The 20,510-nt window shown below is 35.9% G+C and overlaps 1 protein-coding gene across 9 annotated transcripts in view; it reads left to right on the forward strand.

Annotated features, from left to right (window-relative positions):
* The window catches only part of EFR3A (EFR3 homolog A), a 68,777-nt gene that overhangs the window by 26,061 nt on the left and 22,206 nt on the right, over positions 1-20,510 (forward strand). For 8 of the 9 annotated variants that reach the window (XM_052704658.1, XM_052704665.1, XM_052704663.1 and 5 more), the window contains 7 exons: positions 5,227-5,348; positions 8,269-8,418; positions 12,956-13,093; positions 15,350-15,428; positions 16,715-16,850; positions 18,689-18,853; positions 20,179-20,293. In XM_052704658.1, coding sequence (XP_052560618.1) covers positions 5,227-5,348; positions 8,269-8,418; positions 12,956-13,093; positions 15,350-15,428; positions 16,715-16,850; positions 18,689-18,853; positions 20,179-20,293 — 905 coding nt within the window. The remainder of the gene's footprint in view (positions 1-5,226; positions 5,349-8,268; positions 8,419-12,955; positions 13,094-15,349; positions 15,429-16,714; positions 16,851-18,688; positions 18,854-20,178; positions 20,294-20,510) is intronic. The other variant, XM_052704656.1, reaches the window with a different exon arrangement.

Genomic DNA, 20,510 nt, shown 5'->3' on the forward strand with positions numbered 1-20,510 from the left:
TCTTGTGCCTGCCTTTCAAATTAGTGAATTATTTTCTGATTTTTTACATTGCATTTGTAAGCAATTTCTTATTAGAAATTCTTTCTTACTACATTTGTAAGTAATTTCTTCCTAGAAATTTTTTAATAACATAACTGTAAACCTGCTTACACAGATATTTGAGAGCAGGTGGAATTGAATAGTGAACTGTTTCATTTTTGGAGTAGAAGAGTTTTCAAATTGGCAGTATCTGTAAAATACAGAAAGTCTGTTTCTGTCGTGGTAGATATTTTTATTAACCGTGTGCTAAGACAGCATATGCTGGTGGGGAAAAAAACGTGGTAAGAAAAACTGAGACTTCCTTTGCCTAAGTAATATAGAATCTGAAAGCTGATTGTAGTAAATTTATTGTTCGGAAATTTATTGAAGTGCTTAATTTCTCTCTTGTTACCGAAATCCTGTAAATCGGCTTAAAAAATTATGTAGAATATTTGTATCTCCCTTTGTACAAATAATTAAATGTGTTGTTAGATCCATGGTTGTTATACTATTAGAGTTAATTCATTTTGTCTGCTCTTCTTAACCAGGAAGAATAAGCATCTCCAAACTTCCTGAGAGGAGATTGTGGCAAGGTGGAGGTTGGCCTCTTCTCCCATGTAACTATCGATAGTTAAAGGGAATGGCCTCAAGTTGCACCAGGGGAGGTTCAGGTTGGATGTTAGGAAAGAATTCTTCTCAGGAGTGTTCAGGCACTGGAGTGGGCTGCCCAGGAAGGTGGTTGAGTCACCGTCCCTGGAGGTATTCAAGAAACATTTAGGTGTTGTATGAAGGAACATGATTTAGTGAGGAAATATTTGGTGACAGATGAACAGTCAGACTGAATGATCGTGGAGGTCTTTTCCAACTTTGGTTCTGTGATTTTGTGTAAAGAAAGGTAGAAGAAATTTTTTACTTAGAATGGTGAGGGTCAGGCTTACCACAGGCTGCCCAGAGGAGCTGTAGATGCCCAATCCCTGGAGATATTCAAGAGCAGGTTGCCTGGAGACCAGAGCAGCCTGATCTGCTGGGTGACAACCTGCTAATTTCTAAATCGCTAATTTCTGTTACTGAGAAAGCTTTTCTTTTCATTGTTAATTGTCATTTTAGTACTGCATTTATGAGGTTAATGGTACCCAGTGCTGCACACAAAATGGAGCACAGGAGGTTTCTTCTGAACACCAAGAAACATTTCTATGTTGTGCAGGTAGCTGAGCACTGGCAGAAAGGTTGTGGAGTCTCCTTCTCATCCACCTCGGAGGTGTCCAAAAGGCAGCTGGACATGACCTTGGGCCCTGTGCCCTGGATGTCTGCTTCAAGAGGGTCTAGATGGACTCAGAGGTCTCTGCTGGAATTCCATTCCGGAATTTCCATTCTGGAATTCTGTAGCTGTATGAATCTGGTGTTTGAACCTTGAAATATTTGTTCTTTCTATAGTTGCTTACTGCAGTGCCTGTGTACGTTCACAGACTTCTTGTTATTCCTATGTGATAGTTTCCTCATAATATAGTAGCTTTTTCTATAATTATCTATATCATCATCTCCCCACTTCAAATGAAACATGAGAAAAATTCAGGCTATCAAAGATAGAAGTTAGAAGCTCAAATATCAGAAAATACTGCTCAGATCCAGCCTACACATTTTACAGATCGTCACTTTAATGTAACTTAGATTTAAATATAATGCATTTTGATTCTTCTTGAACTGCTGCAGAAGAAACAGACCTTCTTTAAAGACATCCAGAGGGTGTCAAAGCTTCTGTCCCAACATCTATTTTTTCTACAGATGTGAAGTATTGGCTATCTCAGAGTGATAAGGCAGCATAATTATACATAAGTAATTATGTCTTTGGGAGTTTAATTTCAAAACTTGCATGATTTACTCATAGGACTTGTGCAGTCTGTTTCTCCCTGGTAATATGATTCAACTTTCTTGACTCAATCCTGGATAAGCATTTTCTGAAAAACCTACATTTTCTGAAAATGTTCCTGCCTTAGTGGTAGATTTGTAAGGTTTTATACTACTTGAATTTTGTTGATTTCAAAATTAATGGAAATAGATACTAGCAATGTAAGTACCTCATTGTACCTTCTGTATTGTGTAATGTTTGTACTGGAAAAGCTTCCAAAATGTCAGTATGCTATTGTAAGCATTTACTATGATTGACAGACATGTTTACATCTATATATGTTAAAACAAAATAAGAAAGCCTACTTTAAATATGTCCTAGGCAACTGCTTGAAATTTCATTTAAAAAATCGCCTTTTTAAAGTTAAACAGTTTTTGTGTTTTTGTGTTTGTGTTGTGCTTGAAAATATCTCAGATGCTTAGGAGTCAGATGTTGTAAGTTTAACAGCTATAACATTTTAACAACATCACTTCCAAGCAAGTAGGAAGTATAGACTAATATGTACTGTGGAAACTTGTTCATGACAGTACAACTCATAACAGTCTTATGACTGTTAGATTTCCTGTGACCTAAATATTTAGTCATCTGAATGCTAAGCCTTGAAATCACTTGGAAGTGCTTTATGATTGGTGGATGAAATTATGATATATTGGAGGGAATCGTTCTCTCTTTCTGGGTATTTAACTGTGAGCATCGTTTTAAGAGGACGAGTACTTGCATCCCTGCTGTAAAACTGCATTGTGGTTTAGGAGAAATGTCCAGAGAGTGGCTAATGTTTTCATGGTCTCAATTCTTCATTAATTCTGATAAAAGAATTTCTTAGTACAAGAGGAGATGTTCCTCCTAGCAAATACTGTTATTTGAAGTCAAGTCCTCACATATTTTAGATGGTTACTGCTGATCCTGGATGCTAGAAAAGTTAATGAGCTCATGACCACATCCATAGTATATTACTTCTGTTCGTGCGCTGATGGAAGTTTGCTGTGTGAATCAGTTGTAAACCTAAATGTTTGAATGTTTGAAGAACACTTCAGATTGTATTACTCTTTTTTCCCCCGTGAACTTAAGGATTGATTAGGTTTCGTCTTTCAAAAACAAAAACAAAAAACAAAAAATCCTTCAGAATGTGTACTTGTTTTGTAATAAACAATCTGTGAAACAAAATCATGAGAAATAAATAAGACAGTAAAGCATTTTCCAGTGTACGTTGAGGGAGAAGATGGTTTTTATACCTCATCCTATTGAGAAAGCAGTATGATTGCCGTTCAAGGACTGAATTCTCATCTGTGGCAGCAGAATATACAGTTCTTTTGGATTGTTTTTGTTGTTCTTGTTTTGCCATTTTGTTGTTTTTTTTTTCACTTTCTTACTGCCTGACTATACAAGCTCTTCACTACAGAAAGTTATCTAAAATGAACAGGTATTAGACAATTTTGCACCTTTTTCAGTAATGAATGGGAATATCGTTTTAGAAACTTTCTGAAGGTGAATTGATAGTGTGGTTGCAGTGGATAACTGTCCTAGATAAAGCAGAAAAAATAGTATTACAGAGTAGAATGTGGTATATTTTTCTCAGGAATACACAGGTTTGTCTTTCAGCTATCTCAGACCCTCCATAAATCAGTGTACTGTAGATCATACCAAATTTGGGCTGATCTTTAAGTATGTAGGAAAGTGATAAAAATATCTGCATCTTTGTACATGCACAACAAATGTCTCAACTTTTGTTTAGCAATTGATAAGAATGCATTGCAGAGGAAGAAGTGGAGTTATCTTAATATGACATCACTGTGCTTCATGAGGCAGCATCAGCACGGTGTTAGACCTGACATCTTTTCCTTGCCCTTTTTTTCTTCTCTGTGTAGTGCATTCTAAAATTTTCAGTGGTAGAGAATCCACAGTGCCTTCAGGCAGTCTGTTCACTTAGGTGGTTTATTTAATGTTTAGCTCAAGCAGCTTTTGCTGCACTGTAAGCTCGCTATTGCTTTTCTTACTACCACTGAACAAATAAAACATACTATTGGTTTTCTTTTCACAGCTGTCTCTTCTGTATACTGGAAGACTACTGTCTTTTTTGGCAGCTCTAGAATAGATAATTTAATACCTTTCAGTCTTTTTAACTTTTTTTTTTTTTTTTAAACATACAACTTGTTCATCTATAGAATAATTGAAGGACAATATCACTTAATCAGTACCTTCAGCAGTGATGCTTAAAATGGATGTGTTACTTCATCTATGGGTTTATTAATGCCAATTGGATGGCAAAACTTTCTTCATAGATCTCACAAATAATACATATCATAATTAATTGTTTTCTTTATCATGACTGTATAAAAGCATCAAATTTTGTTGAATACAACCCTCAGTTTCTTATCTGCATTCAATTGTATCTGATGTCTGTTTGCACAGCTGCCTTAAAATGGTAGCCTCTAGTAAAACTTGAAATACTGCCTAATTCTAGAAGGGCCTCTTCAAAAACTCACTGAGTACCGTATTGCAGTTTGATGATTTACATGTATTGGTATTTTTTAAACCTTTCTGCATCTGTTGTATGGAAAGTGTTCTTTTGACATAATTTTTGTAGCTTCTCTGAGATTGGTGGTTTTTTTTTTTTTTAGTCAACGTCACTGAAGTTAAGTTGTGACAATTGTTGCTTCATCTGGATTCACAAAATCTGTTTCCTTGTCATAGGAATAATTTAGGCTGAGTTGATCTGATTTCTAGTTGACTAATTTACGTTGATTGTTACTTATCCCTTTGTTACTTCGTAGATGTTTGCAAATCTGGATATTTTTTGTGGCCTTTGTGAGTGAAACTTTAGATAAATGGTTCTTCGGTTGAGTGGGTTACAGTTCCATGATTGCTCCACTCTTTATTTTTTCTTCTTTTTTTACCTATTGTGAAAATAAACAGAATTGACAGAATTCCTTCACGTTTGCTTCCTTTGAACTCGGTTGCTGCTTTGCCGGTCGGTGGCAGTCTACCATGGGATTTCTTAGATTGCATGACTTAAAGACATTTGCTATTGAGATGTTTCCATATTGCATAATTGTAATTTAATTCAGTTTCATCATTTAGTAATGATCTAAATTGACCTAAATAATCTAAATGAAGTTCTGGTGGAAATTCTTTAAAAAGAAAAGCTCTCAGTTTGATTTTCTGCTACGAAGTTAGATGTTTAAACATTGTGATATTATTTAAAAATCTGGATTCCATTTTAATGCGCTGTTTCGTATTATTCTTAAATGAAGCTTAGTATTCCTCGGTATCAAAAACTTCTTTTAATATATTTCATTTTCCAGTTTGTCAAATTTGCCAACATTGAGGAAGACACACCTTCATATCACAGACGCTATGACTTCTTTGTATCTCGGTTCAGTGCCATGTGTCATTCATGTGACCATGATCCAGAAACACAAACTGAGTAAGTGCTGTTCCTTATGTATTGCAAAGAATTGTCTGTAAAGTTTTTATTATCGTATGTAGTAGAATCATTCATTCCATGGGGAAAAAAATGAAATTGACTTCTTAAGTGGTACCAAATATTGAAAATCTTAGATAGGTTGGACTCATAGAATATTCAGGTGAAATTTTAACTTATTGATGACTGCTGAATTGCACGGATTCTCTCCAGAAGGTCAGCACTTACTACTTCAAATGTGTGCAAGTTGCATAACTCATTTGAGAAATCAGTGGGGCTACCTACATGAATAGAAAAGCATATTTTGAGTCTGTTATTTGAGAATTATTCTTTAAAATTGAATTTTACTAGATGTCTGTCATATGATACTGTGTGAAACTGAAATGCCTTTGTGAAAAATTTAATATGAATTCAACATTATGTAAGCACCACAGTGTTTTTAACTTTAGCTCCCCCTAGTGCTTTTTTTCTTTATGTGAATCGTTCATCAATATTTAACTGTATAATTTTCATCACTGTTGCACTCATTTATTTCCATGCATTACATTATTCAACCAACTATGATAAGTCCATATACTTAATCAGGGAGTGTAGTGACAGGACAAAGGACAAGAGTTTCAAACTAGAAAAGTGTAGGTTTAGGTTAGGCTTAAGCAAGCAGATCTTTCAGTGAGGATGATGAAGCAGTGGAACAGATTGCCCAGAACAGCTGGTTGTGCTCCTTATCTGGCCATTCAAGGCCAGACTGGATGTGACTTTGAGCAGCCTGCCCGAGTGGGTGGCAGCCCTGCCCATGGCAGGGGGTGTTGGAGCTAGACAATCGTTAAGGTCCCTTCCAACACAAACTGTTCTGTGTTGCTGGTGAAGCTGGTGTATCATGCAACTACCTTATAACAATATATTTCTTTCAGTGTAAGCTGATGGTTGCAAAGTACTATATTCATAAACGCTTTAATGAGTTTTGTGATTTTTTTTTTTTTTTTAAAAGGTTTAGTGTAAGGAAAAGAAGTATTAAAGTACTTAACATAAAACATTCTGTAACAGGTTAACATATGGAGCACAGATTGAGTTATTTTTTTTTTTTTTTTTTTTTAGTATTTCTTCTACCTTCGTTTCCCCTCATAAAAGAGAGAATTTCAGTAATGATCATGAGCATGAGATGCATTGAGAGTGTAATTCTGATTTATTTGTCAGGTATTATCTGCTGCTCAGAATGATACTCCAGAGTAACATACGTCAAAGGAGTGGTTATTATTGGAGTTAAGTGTTAAGTGTTCAGATTTGCACATTATCAGTCTACGCTGTTAAATGTGCTTCAGTTTGCAATGTTGTTGTACCCTTTAGGGAGGAATTTCATCCTAGTGACCTAAGACTGCACACACCCTTGATTTAAATGCTTTAATATCTTATTAAACCTTTCCTTTATGGGTTAAATTTGATGCTGCAAGCCATCAAACCTTACATCTTCTTTTTCTAGACCTCCTTGAAAAACAGAAGGAACATGAAATTAGTGCTACTAATGCTCTAATACACAGAAGTATATATATACTATGGGAGTGAAAGTGTTTTTACTTAGAATAACCAGATTTGTAGCAATATAACTTCTTCACATCTTTGTAGACAGTTTGAATGCATTTCTTTTGAAATAGAAATTTAAAACAAGTCCTCTTCCTTTGAGAAAAAAAAATCATTCTTGGAGCTGTCATATTAAATTTGCTGTAAGTACAGGGGTAGCAGATGACCCTTGATTCCAGATAACAATTCTAAATGCAGATATCACAAGTAGCTAGTGCATTTGATAGAGCCTAGAGCATAATTCAGCTTATCCTAAAATGGGCATGTGTAGCTGCAGTTTGCCTGTGTAGCTTGAGGTTCCATTGAACTTACTGACTTGAATGTGAATGGGAGTTTGAATAAAATTTACATTTATGGTCAAACAATGGAGATTTCTGAGCTTGAGAGCAAATCTCACCTCGTAAGTGACATTTCCCTTTCAACAGGAAGCCTGCAGAAAATCCAGGTTATTTGTAGGTGACAGCAGTTGCCTGTGAAAAGTCTTTCAGTGATGGGATTTTGGAAATTCTCTGTCTTAAATGGCAATTTTAGATTTTTAATATTGAAAATTTAATATCTGAAAACTTCACTGTGGTTGTACTGGAGGATCAGACAGTGCTTTGATCATTGTTTGCGTATCCCTCTCCTCAGATTTATATAAAAACACTATTGAAGTTGTACTTACACACCTAAAATGACTAGATAACTGCTGTTGGATTCTGTTTGAATGCATGTAGCTTCATTCAGAAATAGTTTTAAAACAGAGGGCTGCATTGTTAGGCATTTATAAGTTGATATCTGAAAAATATAACAGCACTGAGTTGCTGTACATTTCATTGTACATGTTCTTTTTGTTAAAAATAATGAAAGTATCTAATAGCTTGACTAAATCTTTTCTAAAACTGGTATTAAATTTTCTTTTGTTGTTTATCAGCCACAATTAATTTAGCTAAAAGAGTTTTAGAACAAAAGTGGTGGCTCCTTTGGTGTGTCAGGCTTAATTTGACAGAAGTACCTTTTGTGTGCTTTCCATGGTGTTCATCTTCCACAAATCTTTAAAGACTTACTGTTAATCCACAGCCTTCACTACAGTTTTTAAAGACTTAATTGTGTTATTGTGGTAGCTGTTGCAGCAGCTGAGCTGTGCTAGTTTCACAATGTTTTTCTACAGTGGAGTAGGTTAAGTTTGCCACTGATGGATACTAAACTCCATAGAGCTTATCAAGATTTTACCCAGTAATTTCCAAATTACTGTTTTTGAGAACCCGATGAAATTCCACACTACATAATTGCTGCTGTGTAATGCATAGACAGCACTGCTAAGTGCTGTGTTTCTCCTATTTCATAATTCCATTTCTTCTTTCCTTAGGATCCGGATTGCTGGAATCAGAGGCATTCAGGGAGTGGTTCGTAAAGCAGTTAATGATGAACTTCGAGCAACTATATGGGAACCTCAGCACATGGATAAGATAGTACCATCATTACTGTTTAATATGCAGAAGATAGAGGATGTTGACAGGTATTTTTATTCCTGACTACTAGTAAGTTTTAGTTTTTATGATACTGATATTTTTCTTACTGGTGGAAATCAGTAGTTTATTAGCCAAATGTTCTTGAAATAGAACAGCTTTACCTACCTGCTGCTAATACTTTTGTCTTTTCGACCACCTGCATTTCACTTGTTCACTGTTCAAGAAGCTGTATATCCATTTTTACTCCTCAATTCTAATTCTGTTTTTGTAATATGTCAGATGCAGTGATTGCTAAGCAGAAGTTTGTAGGTAACTCAGATTTCACTGGTTATATTTGTTAAAAGTTGAGGGTTCAATTCGTGCTTAGTCATCGGAGCAATTCCCTGTCCTGTCTGCAGCAGTTCTTAAAGAAAAGAGAAAATTTCTACTCTTTTTGCCCTGAATAGCTTCCAGGCATATTTACGTGCCAATTTGGCATTCAGAAAAGATCTATGCAATTACTGATATTGAGAATATGCCATTTACCTTAGAAATGTCACTTTTTTTTGTTCCGTGTATATATATATTCATGTCTTAACACTATGCAGGTGTAGAAAATGGTTATTGATAGCACTGTAAAACTTAAGCTTATGAAAACCTACTTCAGCTGTGTGAAAAAGCTTAAATGTTTGCATCACATGTAGCCCTAGCTGCTTCGAAACTTGCCTGGTAGGCTCAGCAGGCATCCAATGACAACATGCTTTTTATGCTTTTATGTGACACTCAGCTTTCACAGTCATTCAGTTTTTTTTTTTTTCATACCTCAGCTTTACTTCTTTTATTCTTAACTATTAGTATCTGGCTCTTCTATTAAGTAAATTTTCAAACTAAATGGCTGAAATTTGTTGTCTATGTATGCATGCTTTATGTATTTACCGCTTATCATTAGCAGCTCACCAAGTAGACACAGAAATATCCACTTGGATTTTAAATCTGAATGAGAGCCAAAGGTTTCTGAACCTGCTCTTTGAGAATGTTTTAGCCTTTGCTTGCTCTCACAGCGTTTCTAGATGTTCTTTCCTTAATTACTCCTTACAGTGCCCCCAAGCATATATTTGCCTTTATGCAGCCGAGTTAACTACTGACTGAAGGAGGGTTTGGATCGGCTGCGTAAAGCAGATCAGTTTATATCTGCTGCAGGACTCATTTTTTATCATTTGTCGAGCAATGCAGCGTTGGTGGAAGAAAAACAAATCTGTCATAAAGCAACTGTTAATTAAATATCTGAACTGGCTTCTTCAAACCTTTTCCTATAATGCATATTCAGTAGAAGAAAAGACTCATGAATTTCCATGTGACAAATAGGGGCCTTATGATGCACATATGATAGAAAAGCTGAAAACAATATTTATAAATTGTTGATCTTCTGGCCTTAAATGATGTTAGAGAATGTCCTATTTTGTTTTATATGAAACTTCATATTTTGTGGAGAACAAATAGAGGCTTCGTGAAGAGTAGGAGTAAGAAACATCTGTTTTGGCAGATGGAATGAAAGCGTTGTGAAGAAGCAGAAATTCTAGAAAATATCCCTATCTGAAGTCCATAGAAAATAATTGTGGCAAATGTTGAGGCAAACATATGTAAGCTTTACCTTAAAGAGCAGCATAATTTATGTTTGTGTAACCTTCAGAGCTTAACTCCTGAATTCAAATCAGAAGATATAGTTATTGGAGTTGAGGATTGAAAATTTACACTTTTTTTTTTTTTTTTTTTTTTTTTAAGATAATTGTAATTGTGGCTCATTTCTTCCATGTGTCTGAATAGGTGACTCTCAAATAAATTTGCCTGCGTAACGTATAAAAACTACTGGGTTTTTTAAGTTGTACTATGCTACAATTGCTGTACATACTTTCAGTATATTATAAACCTGAGAGATTCTTCCCTCCCTTTAAAGATTTTCTAGAAGATTCAGAACAAGGGGAAGGTATGTATCAAATAGAAAATTTAAAGGTTATTTTCAGTTATTTTATAAATTATCATTCAAGGTAACTGTAAAATTGGAAGTGTCAACCTTATTTAAGGCAAATAGTACTAATACTTCTTAGAGACTTAAGTTTGAATATATCCATAATGTTCATATAACTTCTGCAGTTTCTTCCTGTAACCTCTTCTGAGCAAGAATCCAAGCAGTGCTTCTCAGTTTATAACTTATTTTTATTGTGTTTTGAGTAGAATTCTTCCAGGTATATCAACTGTGTGTGTTCTTCGCCTTGTTCTCTTACCCCATCCCACTCCTCTCTGTAAAACTATTTTCTAGTAAGTCTGTGTCAAAACATTAACAGGAATGATTCTCCTACACAGTCATTTGTGTCTTTGCTCTGAGGAGGATGACTGTATGACTATACCAGAGTAGGAAATAAAGAAAAAAAAAAAAAAGAGAGGCAATCAAGGTGCTCAGCAGCTCGATAAAGCTGCAGGTTACTGGTATTCTAATCATTGTGCTTTTATAAAACTACTTCTCATTACTTACCTAACAGGGTGCCTGGGACTTTATTACTACTAAAATCCAACATGCTAGCAACACTTACGGCTTTCTGAAAGTCTGATGTTAGCAGAAGCTACAAGGTTTTTTATATTATGTCTCTTAAATGTCAGTAATCCTGAAATACTAGAAGATTTTTCCTATTAGAGTATCTGTAGAGTACATAGATATTATGAGCTCATTTGACTTGTGGCATTTCTGTATTCAACCTCTTTCAGTGCTATAAAGCTGTGATTTTACTACGCTGAAGATTTAACACTACATATGTTGATACCTAATGCTTAATGAATGTTGCTTTGAACATTTATTATACAAGCTTGCACTGCAAAACAGAACTATAAGGAATTTAGCATATTGATTTCTGCACTCTTAAATCTCCTACTGCATAGATACATTACTTGTAATGTGGGTGAATGAATGTTCACTTCTGTTTTTAACGTGTGTTTTGTGAAGAATGCAAAAAGCAAACAAACACTTTCTACCTATAGGTACAGTATTTCATTAGAAGTAATACTGCACCTTAGTGGGAACTGTTTTCTTTTTTTCTAAATCTCTCTATTCTCAACTGCTTAATTTAAATGAAATGTTATTAACTGCTTAATGGTATGATGTGTGAAGTGCTTGAACTCAGAATAGCTTTCAATTGCCTTTAATTTGTTGAAGTAGTTCAAGCTCTGTGTTTTGAAAAGGGCAGTTGGATGGGCAAAGAGACAAGAAACAAAAATAAAAATAATTAAAAGCATGCATCAAAACTGGAATATGGCAGACTAGATGCTCTTTCGGAAAGGTTCAGCCATTCACTGCTTATGGTGCCAGTGTTCAGTTTTTGTATGGTTCCAGCACTTCCATTTTTGCAGCGTGAGGATAGGCTTCAAAATTCACTTGAAGAATTTGGGTCCTGGCTGGTTTTACTTTGTCCAAAATAGATCACGGTTTCCCTGATTTTGCTTCCTGTGTTTGTAATTCTCTCTTCAATTTAGTATTTTTACTGTCCCTGTACCACATTGATATAAACAGTCAACCTGATTCCCACTCACAAAGAGAAGTAATTGCAAATGATAGTATTTGAACTTCAAAAAACATTTTAATAATACAAAACATTCAAACTTTTGCACTGCAGTATTTACTGAGTCATAACTTAACATTTGCATATAAAATATTGTTGGTATTTGCAGATTTTAATTCATTGGGAGATACTGCAGTGATTGAAGAAATGGCAGATGTGTTTTGGGGGGCTCTTCCCACTTCTAGCTTTTCCTTTACCTCCCTCTCATAATATCAGAAGTTTTATCATTCTTTGCTATCAATAATACATTTCTATAATTGAAATAAACGTAGCGTTAATAATATTAGTACATTGTAATGCTGGAACGAGCTGTGTCTGGCATAGGGCAGCCCTGGACTCTGCCCCCAGGGGTTCTGCAGCCCTCGGCCAGCACTGGGGCATGGGGATCCAGCACTGTTCACTGTGGTCATTAGTCACCTTCCAATTGATTGTCCCTTTATTTCTACATTATCTGGTTAGAGATAACTGTGTGGGTGACAATTTTCTAATTAGTTTGAAATGTATTTATTTTTTTATAACTTGTTGCCCATCTGTTTCTGCAGAAATATTAGAGTTTTATTTAACACCTACAGTATGGATTCAGTAGTGGGTAGGTGAATGAGATTGTTAGTCTGAAGAAAATAACTAAGGTTCTGCACAACTCCTTATGATTTTGTGACCTCTGTTCCATTTTTTGTAGGAGGCAGTAGTTAATCAAATGCAGTAGGGAACAAGTCATATCAGTATTCTAGACATTTATTTTTATCTTCATATGTATTTACTATTGCAGTCCACAGTGCTGAGTAGATATATAAAGGATCTATGCAGTTCTCATATGAGATAAAATATTTGATTCTTTAGAGTTCTCTTTTGATGTATATTTGATATACAATTCTTGCCTGGATCAGCAGACTGGCATTGAATAAGTGTAATGAATATTGTAAAGCCAATTGCGTACACAGTATGGAAGGTAAATGTTATTCAGCAGTAACTTGAATGTTATTTTGTCTTATTTCAGCAGAACTGGTCCTCCGTCCTCTCCTACAGGAGGAGAGAAAGAGGAAAATCCTGCTTTGCTGGCTGAGAACTGTTTCAGAGAACTGTTAGGAAGAGCAACCTATGGAAATATGAATAATGCTGTCAGACCTGTTTTTGCGTAAGTTGGAAACTTGTGGAAGATCTTACCTTAAGAGATTTTTTTATTTCATCCTTACATTCAATTCTTTCTTTCTTTTCAGCATTTAGGATTTGGCTAAGTTATTAAAACTTCTTCAAAAAAACTACTTTTTTTTTTTTTTTAAATTCACCTCTTTCTTGGCTCTCTCTTAACTTCAAACTAATTATATAAGGAGAAATGCAAGTCCTATTTTGTTGATTTTAGAAGCATAGCATAAAGGTTAGGATGGGTTGTTGCTACAGCTTGCCTTTCTCTTGAATGGGAAGCTGTTCAAGGTGCTGATAATAGCTGCAGTCAGAGAAGAGATGAGTCAAGTTATACAAAAGAGTACTGTGTTCAGACTTCTACTTTCTTGCAGTTTTCTTCCAAGACCCATTCTGATATTCTGTGAAGAATGTTTTTAACAGCTTAGATACCAAAGAATGGCAGATGTATGCATATTATGGACAAATGTGTCTATACGTTGTTGCTGATATTGACTGTTAAGCATTTTTCAGTTTTGTTCTTGGAATTATTCCAGGTGTAGCCTTTGTGTTTGTTTTTTTTTTCATAATCAAAAATAGTAAGGAACCAGAAGACAGAAATGTTGATATAACTTAAAACTGCATCTTTCACCTCTGTTAGTGTCTTCAAATTAGACATTCACTCAGGAAAATCTTCGCAGGAATCTGTAAGTAAAGTAGGTGTACAAGTACATCTTGGTGATAAGGAGAGCTGCCTGCTCCTTGTAGATTTTCAAGATACCCACCTGTTAAGGAAATATCTACTTTTAGATGCTGTAATTCCTGCTACAGATTCTGATTTGATTCATACACTGGAAGACTTTTAAGCTACTGAAAGCCTTTTTTGAGTTACTACTATTAAGCACAAACAGGAATTCAAAAAGAAAATTGGAAGATCATTTCCTTAATGAGGAAGCTTTTGCAACCACTTATTTTCCCAAAGGGATTAAATGTGAGGCAACCATGCTACTACCCTATTTTCTGTGTGCATCCACTGTGCAAATCTGATGCACAAATTGCCAGTTACCAGAATTTTACCATGAATTCACACTGTTGAATAGATTAGGCAGATCCAGAGACATACAGAAAACCACTGAAAACTTGCATCTTCCCAAGTATAACGAGTTGTACCCTATTCATGCCACTAAATGCCATTCTTGTGACATCTAAACATCAGTATCATCTTTTCATTTTGTACTATAAAGATTGTTTTCATTGGTTACTGCTAATGTGGATGAATTCAGGGTCTGTCATTGTCTCTTGATCCATAAATTAGTAATTTGCACCAGTGGTTATGCTGTTGCTTTTAATTTGAGAAACCTAGTAGTGTACATTTGTTACATGCGTGCGATCTTAATTGAAGACAGTTTATGGCTTTTGTTACTCCAGTGTTAAAATGCTTTGAAATCTTACTTAGATGTTCTATATTCAGAGAACTGGGATGGATGGGGAAGGAAATGAAACAAGATTTGACATGATTTTAACAAAATGAAATGTACTCTGCTGAAAATATAGTTTACTGTGTTTTACAAAATCATAAAATTATGTTGAATACACTGCCCACATTATGGCAAGTAAAATATCACCCATCTGAATATAATTTTTTTTTTTTTTTTTTTTTTTTTTTAAGGAAAATTCTTGCCCATCAAATATGTTGTCCACTCAGCTATTACATAAAACGTTAATTTAGGCTGTCATCTTCCTGCTCACCAATAGACTGGAAGGTAACCTAGAGCACAAGAGCATTGATTTAAACCAGTAGTTTAATCAACCTTGAAGTAGACCTGTGCTCTTCTGGATCACTAGGTTGGTAGAAGTTGGCCAATGAGTTTATACAGAATCTGGAAGTTTCAGTTAAATAAGTTGAAACATCCTGTCAGTCCTCTTGTGTTCTGAGTGCTGACTACTTTCATCTGTATGCTTCCACATTTGCTATTCTGAGGCATCTTTAGGTATTTTCTTTGGGAAAGTTCAAACCAAAAGAGATGCTGTAATTAAGATACGTATTTAGAAACATTGCTTAAATTGAAATTTTGTAAGAAATTTGTTGTTTGTTTGTTTAAGAACAGTGTCTGTCCTTACCTCAACCCACAAGCTTTGTATTTTCACCCCCTGTGCTTTTGAAGAATGGGAGTGAGAGAGCCGAAATGTGATGCTTAGCTGCCTGTTAGCATTAAACCACTACAATTGTGTAGAAAACCGTGATTTCAAATCCTTTATTTTTTATTCACAGGCATTTAGACCACCATAAGCTATGGGATCCCAATGAATTTGCTGTTTCTTGCTTCAAAATCATCATGTATTCTATACAGGTAGGTATTTTCAGGATTTGTTTTTCTCACATACGCATGCTGAGCACACAAAACACTTAAGTGCTTACTTCACCATGATAATACTAGACAGTAGATTATGTCAGTAAGACAAGAAAGTCCATTTCTGTTCCTTAATCTTAAACTTTTCAAGTAATGACCTAATTGTTCTTTATGATAAGAGGTTATGTGAGATATGTTTTCAATGAATGAAGGTTTTTATGGAATTCTCAAGTCATTGATTGCTCAGCAAGCTACAGACCAAGGAACAGGATAGCCGTACTGCTCTGACGTTGTGCTTGATAAAGAAATCTCTGAAGTTAGTTAGATCTCCGTGCAAATGCAGCTGTACTGATTTTACTAACTAAGAAAAAAACTTCTTACGAAGCAGTGCTGCTGTATTTATTTTTTTTCAATGGGCAACCTCTCTTGTTTGTTGCCAAGTGACCAAAGTCTGTTTCTTGGATTATATCAAGCACTGACAACCAAAAGTTGAAGTTAGAAAATTCCAACTTTGTAGGATAATAGAATAATGCTGAGTATTGTTAGTATTTGTATCAGTTATGCTTTTCTGCAACACCTGCTGAAATCCTTGAACTTCAATTAGCTGGATTAAGTACCATGCGTACCATGTACATACAGTCATAGAATCACCAAGGTTGGAAAAGACCTATAAGATCATCCAGTCCAACTGTCTAGCAGTCACCAATAGCTCTCACTAAACCATGTCCCTCAACACAACGTCTCTCTCTTTGGTGACTCCACCACCTCCCTGGGCAGCCCATTCCAGTGCCTGACCACTCTTTCGGAGCAGTATTTCCTAATGTCCAGCCTGAATTTCCCCTGGCATGACTTGAGGATATTTCATAGAATCATAGAATCACCAAGGTTAGAAAAGACCTACAGGATCACCCAGTCCAACCATCCACCTATCACCAATAATTCTCACTAAGCCATGTCCCTCAACACAACATGCAAACGTTCCTTGAACACCTCCAGGGTCGGTGACTCCACCACCTCCCTGGGCAGCCCATTTTCTCTAGACCTGTTCTTGTAGACATTCCGAAGTATTTTGAAACTGAATTTCTCTGTACTGAGTTGGGTGGACCTGTTGGTTTCATCTGTCATAGTTATTTAAAATCCATATTTAGACGTGAATTGATTGTAATTAAAAAATGAAAAGGTAAGAATGTTGTAAAATAGGAACTTAATTGTGACTACAGCTGAGTGGTATATAAATATATTCTTATTAAAGTCACAGGTGAAGCTGATATTTCCTTTTTTACTAGGCACAATATTCTCATCATGTAATACAAGAAATTCTTGGACACCTTGATGCCTGCAAAAAAGATTCACCACGAGTTCGTGCTGGCATTATTCAGGTTCTTTTGGAAGCAGTTGCAATAGCAGCTAAAGGATCAATAGGTAAGTTTTAGTAAATTAATGGCATCTGATTAGAGGGTAGATCTGAGAGATGGTATTTTGTTTTTCCTTTATTTTCAGACTGAAGGAAAGGATTTACTTTAAGGCGGTTTTGTGTGTGTATATATGTATATATACATTTTACCTCCTACTCCTTTACAATTAGTCAAATATATTTACTTTGTCATTTAACTAATTATAGATGTGTGATCTTTTGCTTAAAAAAACTTAAGTCTACTTTTATGGCCTTGTGAAAGATAGGAATTTGTTCTTGATTAGAAATTGTGAAGTCTGGGAGAACTGTGTGACTACAAGAAGTCAAGAGAACTGTTGCTTTGTAATTCAGCTGCTGTGACAGGACTAGTAAGTAACATAGGAGTTGAGAGTAGAGTGATCCTTCACAGAATGGCCAAGGTTGGAAGAAACCTCAAGGATTGTGAATCTCCAACCCCCCTGCCACATGCAGAGCCCCCAATCTCCCCATTTAATACTAGACCAGGTTGCCCAGGGCCCCATCCTATCTGGCCTTGAACACTTCCAGGGATGGGGCATCCACAACCTCTCTGGGCAGCCTGTTGCAGCGCATCACCACTCTCTCTGTAAAGAACTTCCCTCTGACATCAAACCTAAACTTCCCTCCTTCAACTTAAAACTATTCCCCCTTGTCCTGCAGTTATCTACCCTTTCAAAGAATTGATTCCCCTCCTGTTTGTAGGCTCCCTTTAGGTATTGAAAGGCTGCAATGAGGTCACCCTGCAGCCTTTTTTTCTCCAGGCTGAACAAGCCCAGCTCCCTCAGTCTGTCTTCGTAGGGGAGGTGCTCCAGTCCCTTCTTCCAGCCATCTTCGTGGCTCTCCTCTGGGCCCTCTCCAACAGCTACCTGTCTTTTTTGTACTGAATTTTGGAAATTTTACCTTAGTAACTATGAAGCAGCTGAAGTAAGGTGGATTATGTAATTTAAGGTATTGTGTTTCCCTGAAATAAGAGTTGTTTTTAAGTTGTGCAGGCACACATACTTAATCTACCCTTTTTTTTCTTGACGTTGATGTTCTTGTTGAAACATTACTGCTTTGCATCATAAGTTTGTGTCTGAGCCTGTTTATGTAAGACTGTTTATATAAAATTGACTTAGCTGCAAAAGTAGACTGTGAAACCTTTTATCATACTGTGAAAATACCTCATTATTTGATCCAATGCACATATGATAACTGGATTTTAATAGCAGGATTTGGAAAAACTGAAATTCAGGGACAGGTGCTTGCAGTTTAACACATTACTGACTGGATTTCAGCAACCACTCATTTTTTTTTATATAAAACTTGTGTGGAAGGTAAACTGTCCAACAGTTAAGCACCTCCTCAGCCACTTGTTTACTTTTCTCCGAGGAAAAAGGAGAAAATAGAAGGCAGGTGAGAAGTCCAAGGAATCAAGATAAAAACATTTGCTTAAGTAAAGCAAAAACTACAAGCACAAAGAAAATGATTTTATTAATTACTTCCCATCTGCAAGGAGGTGTTTACCCACATCCTATGTTATCAACAGTTAGAGTTTAAAATCCAGAGCACAGCACCACACTGACTGCTGTGAAAGTTAACTCCATCCCAGCTGGACCCAGTACAGCTTGCTAATACATATTCATACCTGATTGCATTTCCTGATTCTAAAATATTTTCCACAGTATCAGGTATAGGCATGCTGTGTAAGTTTATTTGTATGTAGGCTGTCTCCTTCAAACATTGAATTTCACTTGTTTTTTTCACCTTAACCTGATTTCTTCTTAAAATGATTTGAAAGGGCTAGTTTTCCTTTCCTTGAGTGCAGTCATTTCTGTGTTGTTTCCAGGTCCAACAGTTCTGGAGGTTTTTAACACTTTACTGAAGCACTTGCGTATCAGTGTTGACTTTGAGTTGGGTGATAGGCGCAGCTCAACAGGAAGCGCCACGTTCAGCACAAGTTCCAAGGAGAGTGATGAGAGAATTGTCCAGAATGCTATTATTCAAACAATTGGTGAGTAATGACAGTAGTGAAGACTCACTTAAAATCCTCTCCCAACCCTTATGTCAATGAGATGGTATAAAAACAGCTTGAATTGAAAAGGAATAATAGTGAGTAGTATTTCTGACAATGCTCCTGTCTAAATCACAGGCTTAGTTTGCAGATCTGGCTTCTGAAAGCCAGTTCTGAAAGACTGTTCTTTTACTTGTTGATTGAGATATATCCAGTAAATTCAATGACAATTAAAATGCTTGTGGACTTGCAATAAGTTTATTGGTTTTGTATATTCCTTACACATACACACCTTTGATACAGCGCTACTGTCAGTAATTTCATGAAAATAATCTAGGAAGCTGTGTACAGTAATGCGTTTTCAAAGGTTGAAAGCTCATAGAAACCAGCATTTAAACGTAGCAGCAACAGTGACACCCAGTGGCTATTTGTAGTACCATGATTTAACTATAGCACCTTTATGAGAGACTCCTAATCATAGAACTGCTTAAACTGGAGGTGACCTTAAAGACCCTCTTGTTTGTACTCCCCTTCCCAATCACTATATCACGCTGCCCAGGATCCCATCCAGCCTGGCCTTATGCCTCCAGAAACGGTGCATCCACAACCTCCCCGGGCAACCTGTTCCAGCACCTCTTCCTAGACACAGAGCGTTGACAACAACCCTCTGGCTACAGCCATCCAATCCAACCAATTCTTCATCTACCTAATAATAAAACTTTCAAATCCGTGTATCTCCTATGTTTAGATAAGAAAGTGGTGCGGGATCATGTCAAATGCCTAAAATAGTTTAGGTTGGAAAATATCCTTTTATGCACAGTGCTTAAAATGATAGCAGCGATTTCTGTAAATTACTTTACTAAAATAGCCAAACTCTCTCCCCCATTTTATTTTTTTGATATTTTTCTCTGTATTTTAGTGATAGGAATAGTCATTAAATAGTTATATACCTTTAAGATTTGTTAGTAAACTTGACGTAGTGACATATGAAGAGACAAAAGCTGTGACACTGTTCCACAAGAAACACAGTTCCTCAGTAATTATAAGTAAGAGATTTCACATACTTAACTTTCAGTTTTATGTTTAAGAGAGTGAAATTAGAAAGTATTGGGGTTCAAAGAAAAAGTTTGTCATGAAGAGAGTCACTGTGCCATCAAGCAGAAAAAACTCATGAATTTTCCCTAAAACAAATCAGTTTATTTAAAAAGACATGCCCAAATAGAATAAACATTTTGTTTGTCTATTTTGACCTTGCAAATGTATTCCTTAAGTTAATAAGGCTGTATTTCTCCTTCCTTTTGTGCTTTCATTGTGTTTTTATTTAGGATTTTTTGGAAGCAATCTACCAGATTACCAGAGATCAGAAATTATGATGTTCATTATGGGAAAAGTACCTGTTTTTGGAGCAACTTCACAGTCACTGGATACAAGTCACCTTGGGTTAGTATGAATTCCTACCTAAAGTCTCAGTAGGAGCTGCATTAAATGCTATACAGAAAAAAGGCATAGCATCAGCAGCATGAACTCAGTTTTCAGGTATATCACTAATAGAAAGTACTTGATTGGATTGCTCCATGTTTTGCAATAAAACATTTCTGCTCTCATATCTCTGCAGATATTTCTGAAATTAACTTCTTACTTGACTGTTAATTATGTA

Source organism: Tympanuchus pallidicinctus, unplaced genomic scaffold (genome assembly GCF_026119805.1).
Source record: "Tympanuchus pallidicinctus isolate F22 unplaced genomic scaffold, pur_lepc_1.0 scaffold5, whole genome shotgun sequence".
Classification (NCBI taxonomy): domain Eukaryota; kingdom Metazoa; phylum Chordata; class Aves; order Galliformes; family Phasianidae; genus Tympanuchus; species Tympanuchus pallidicinctus.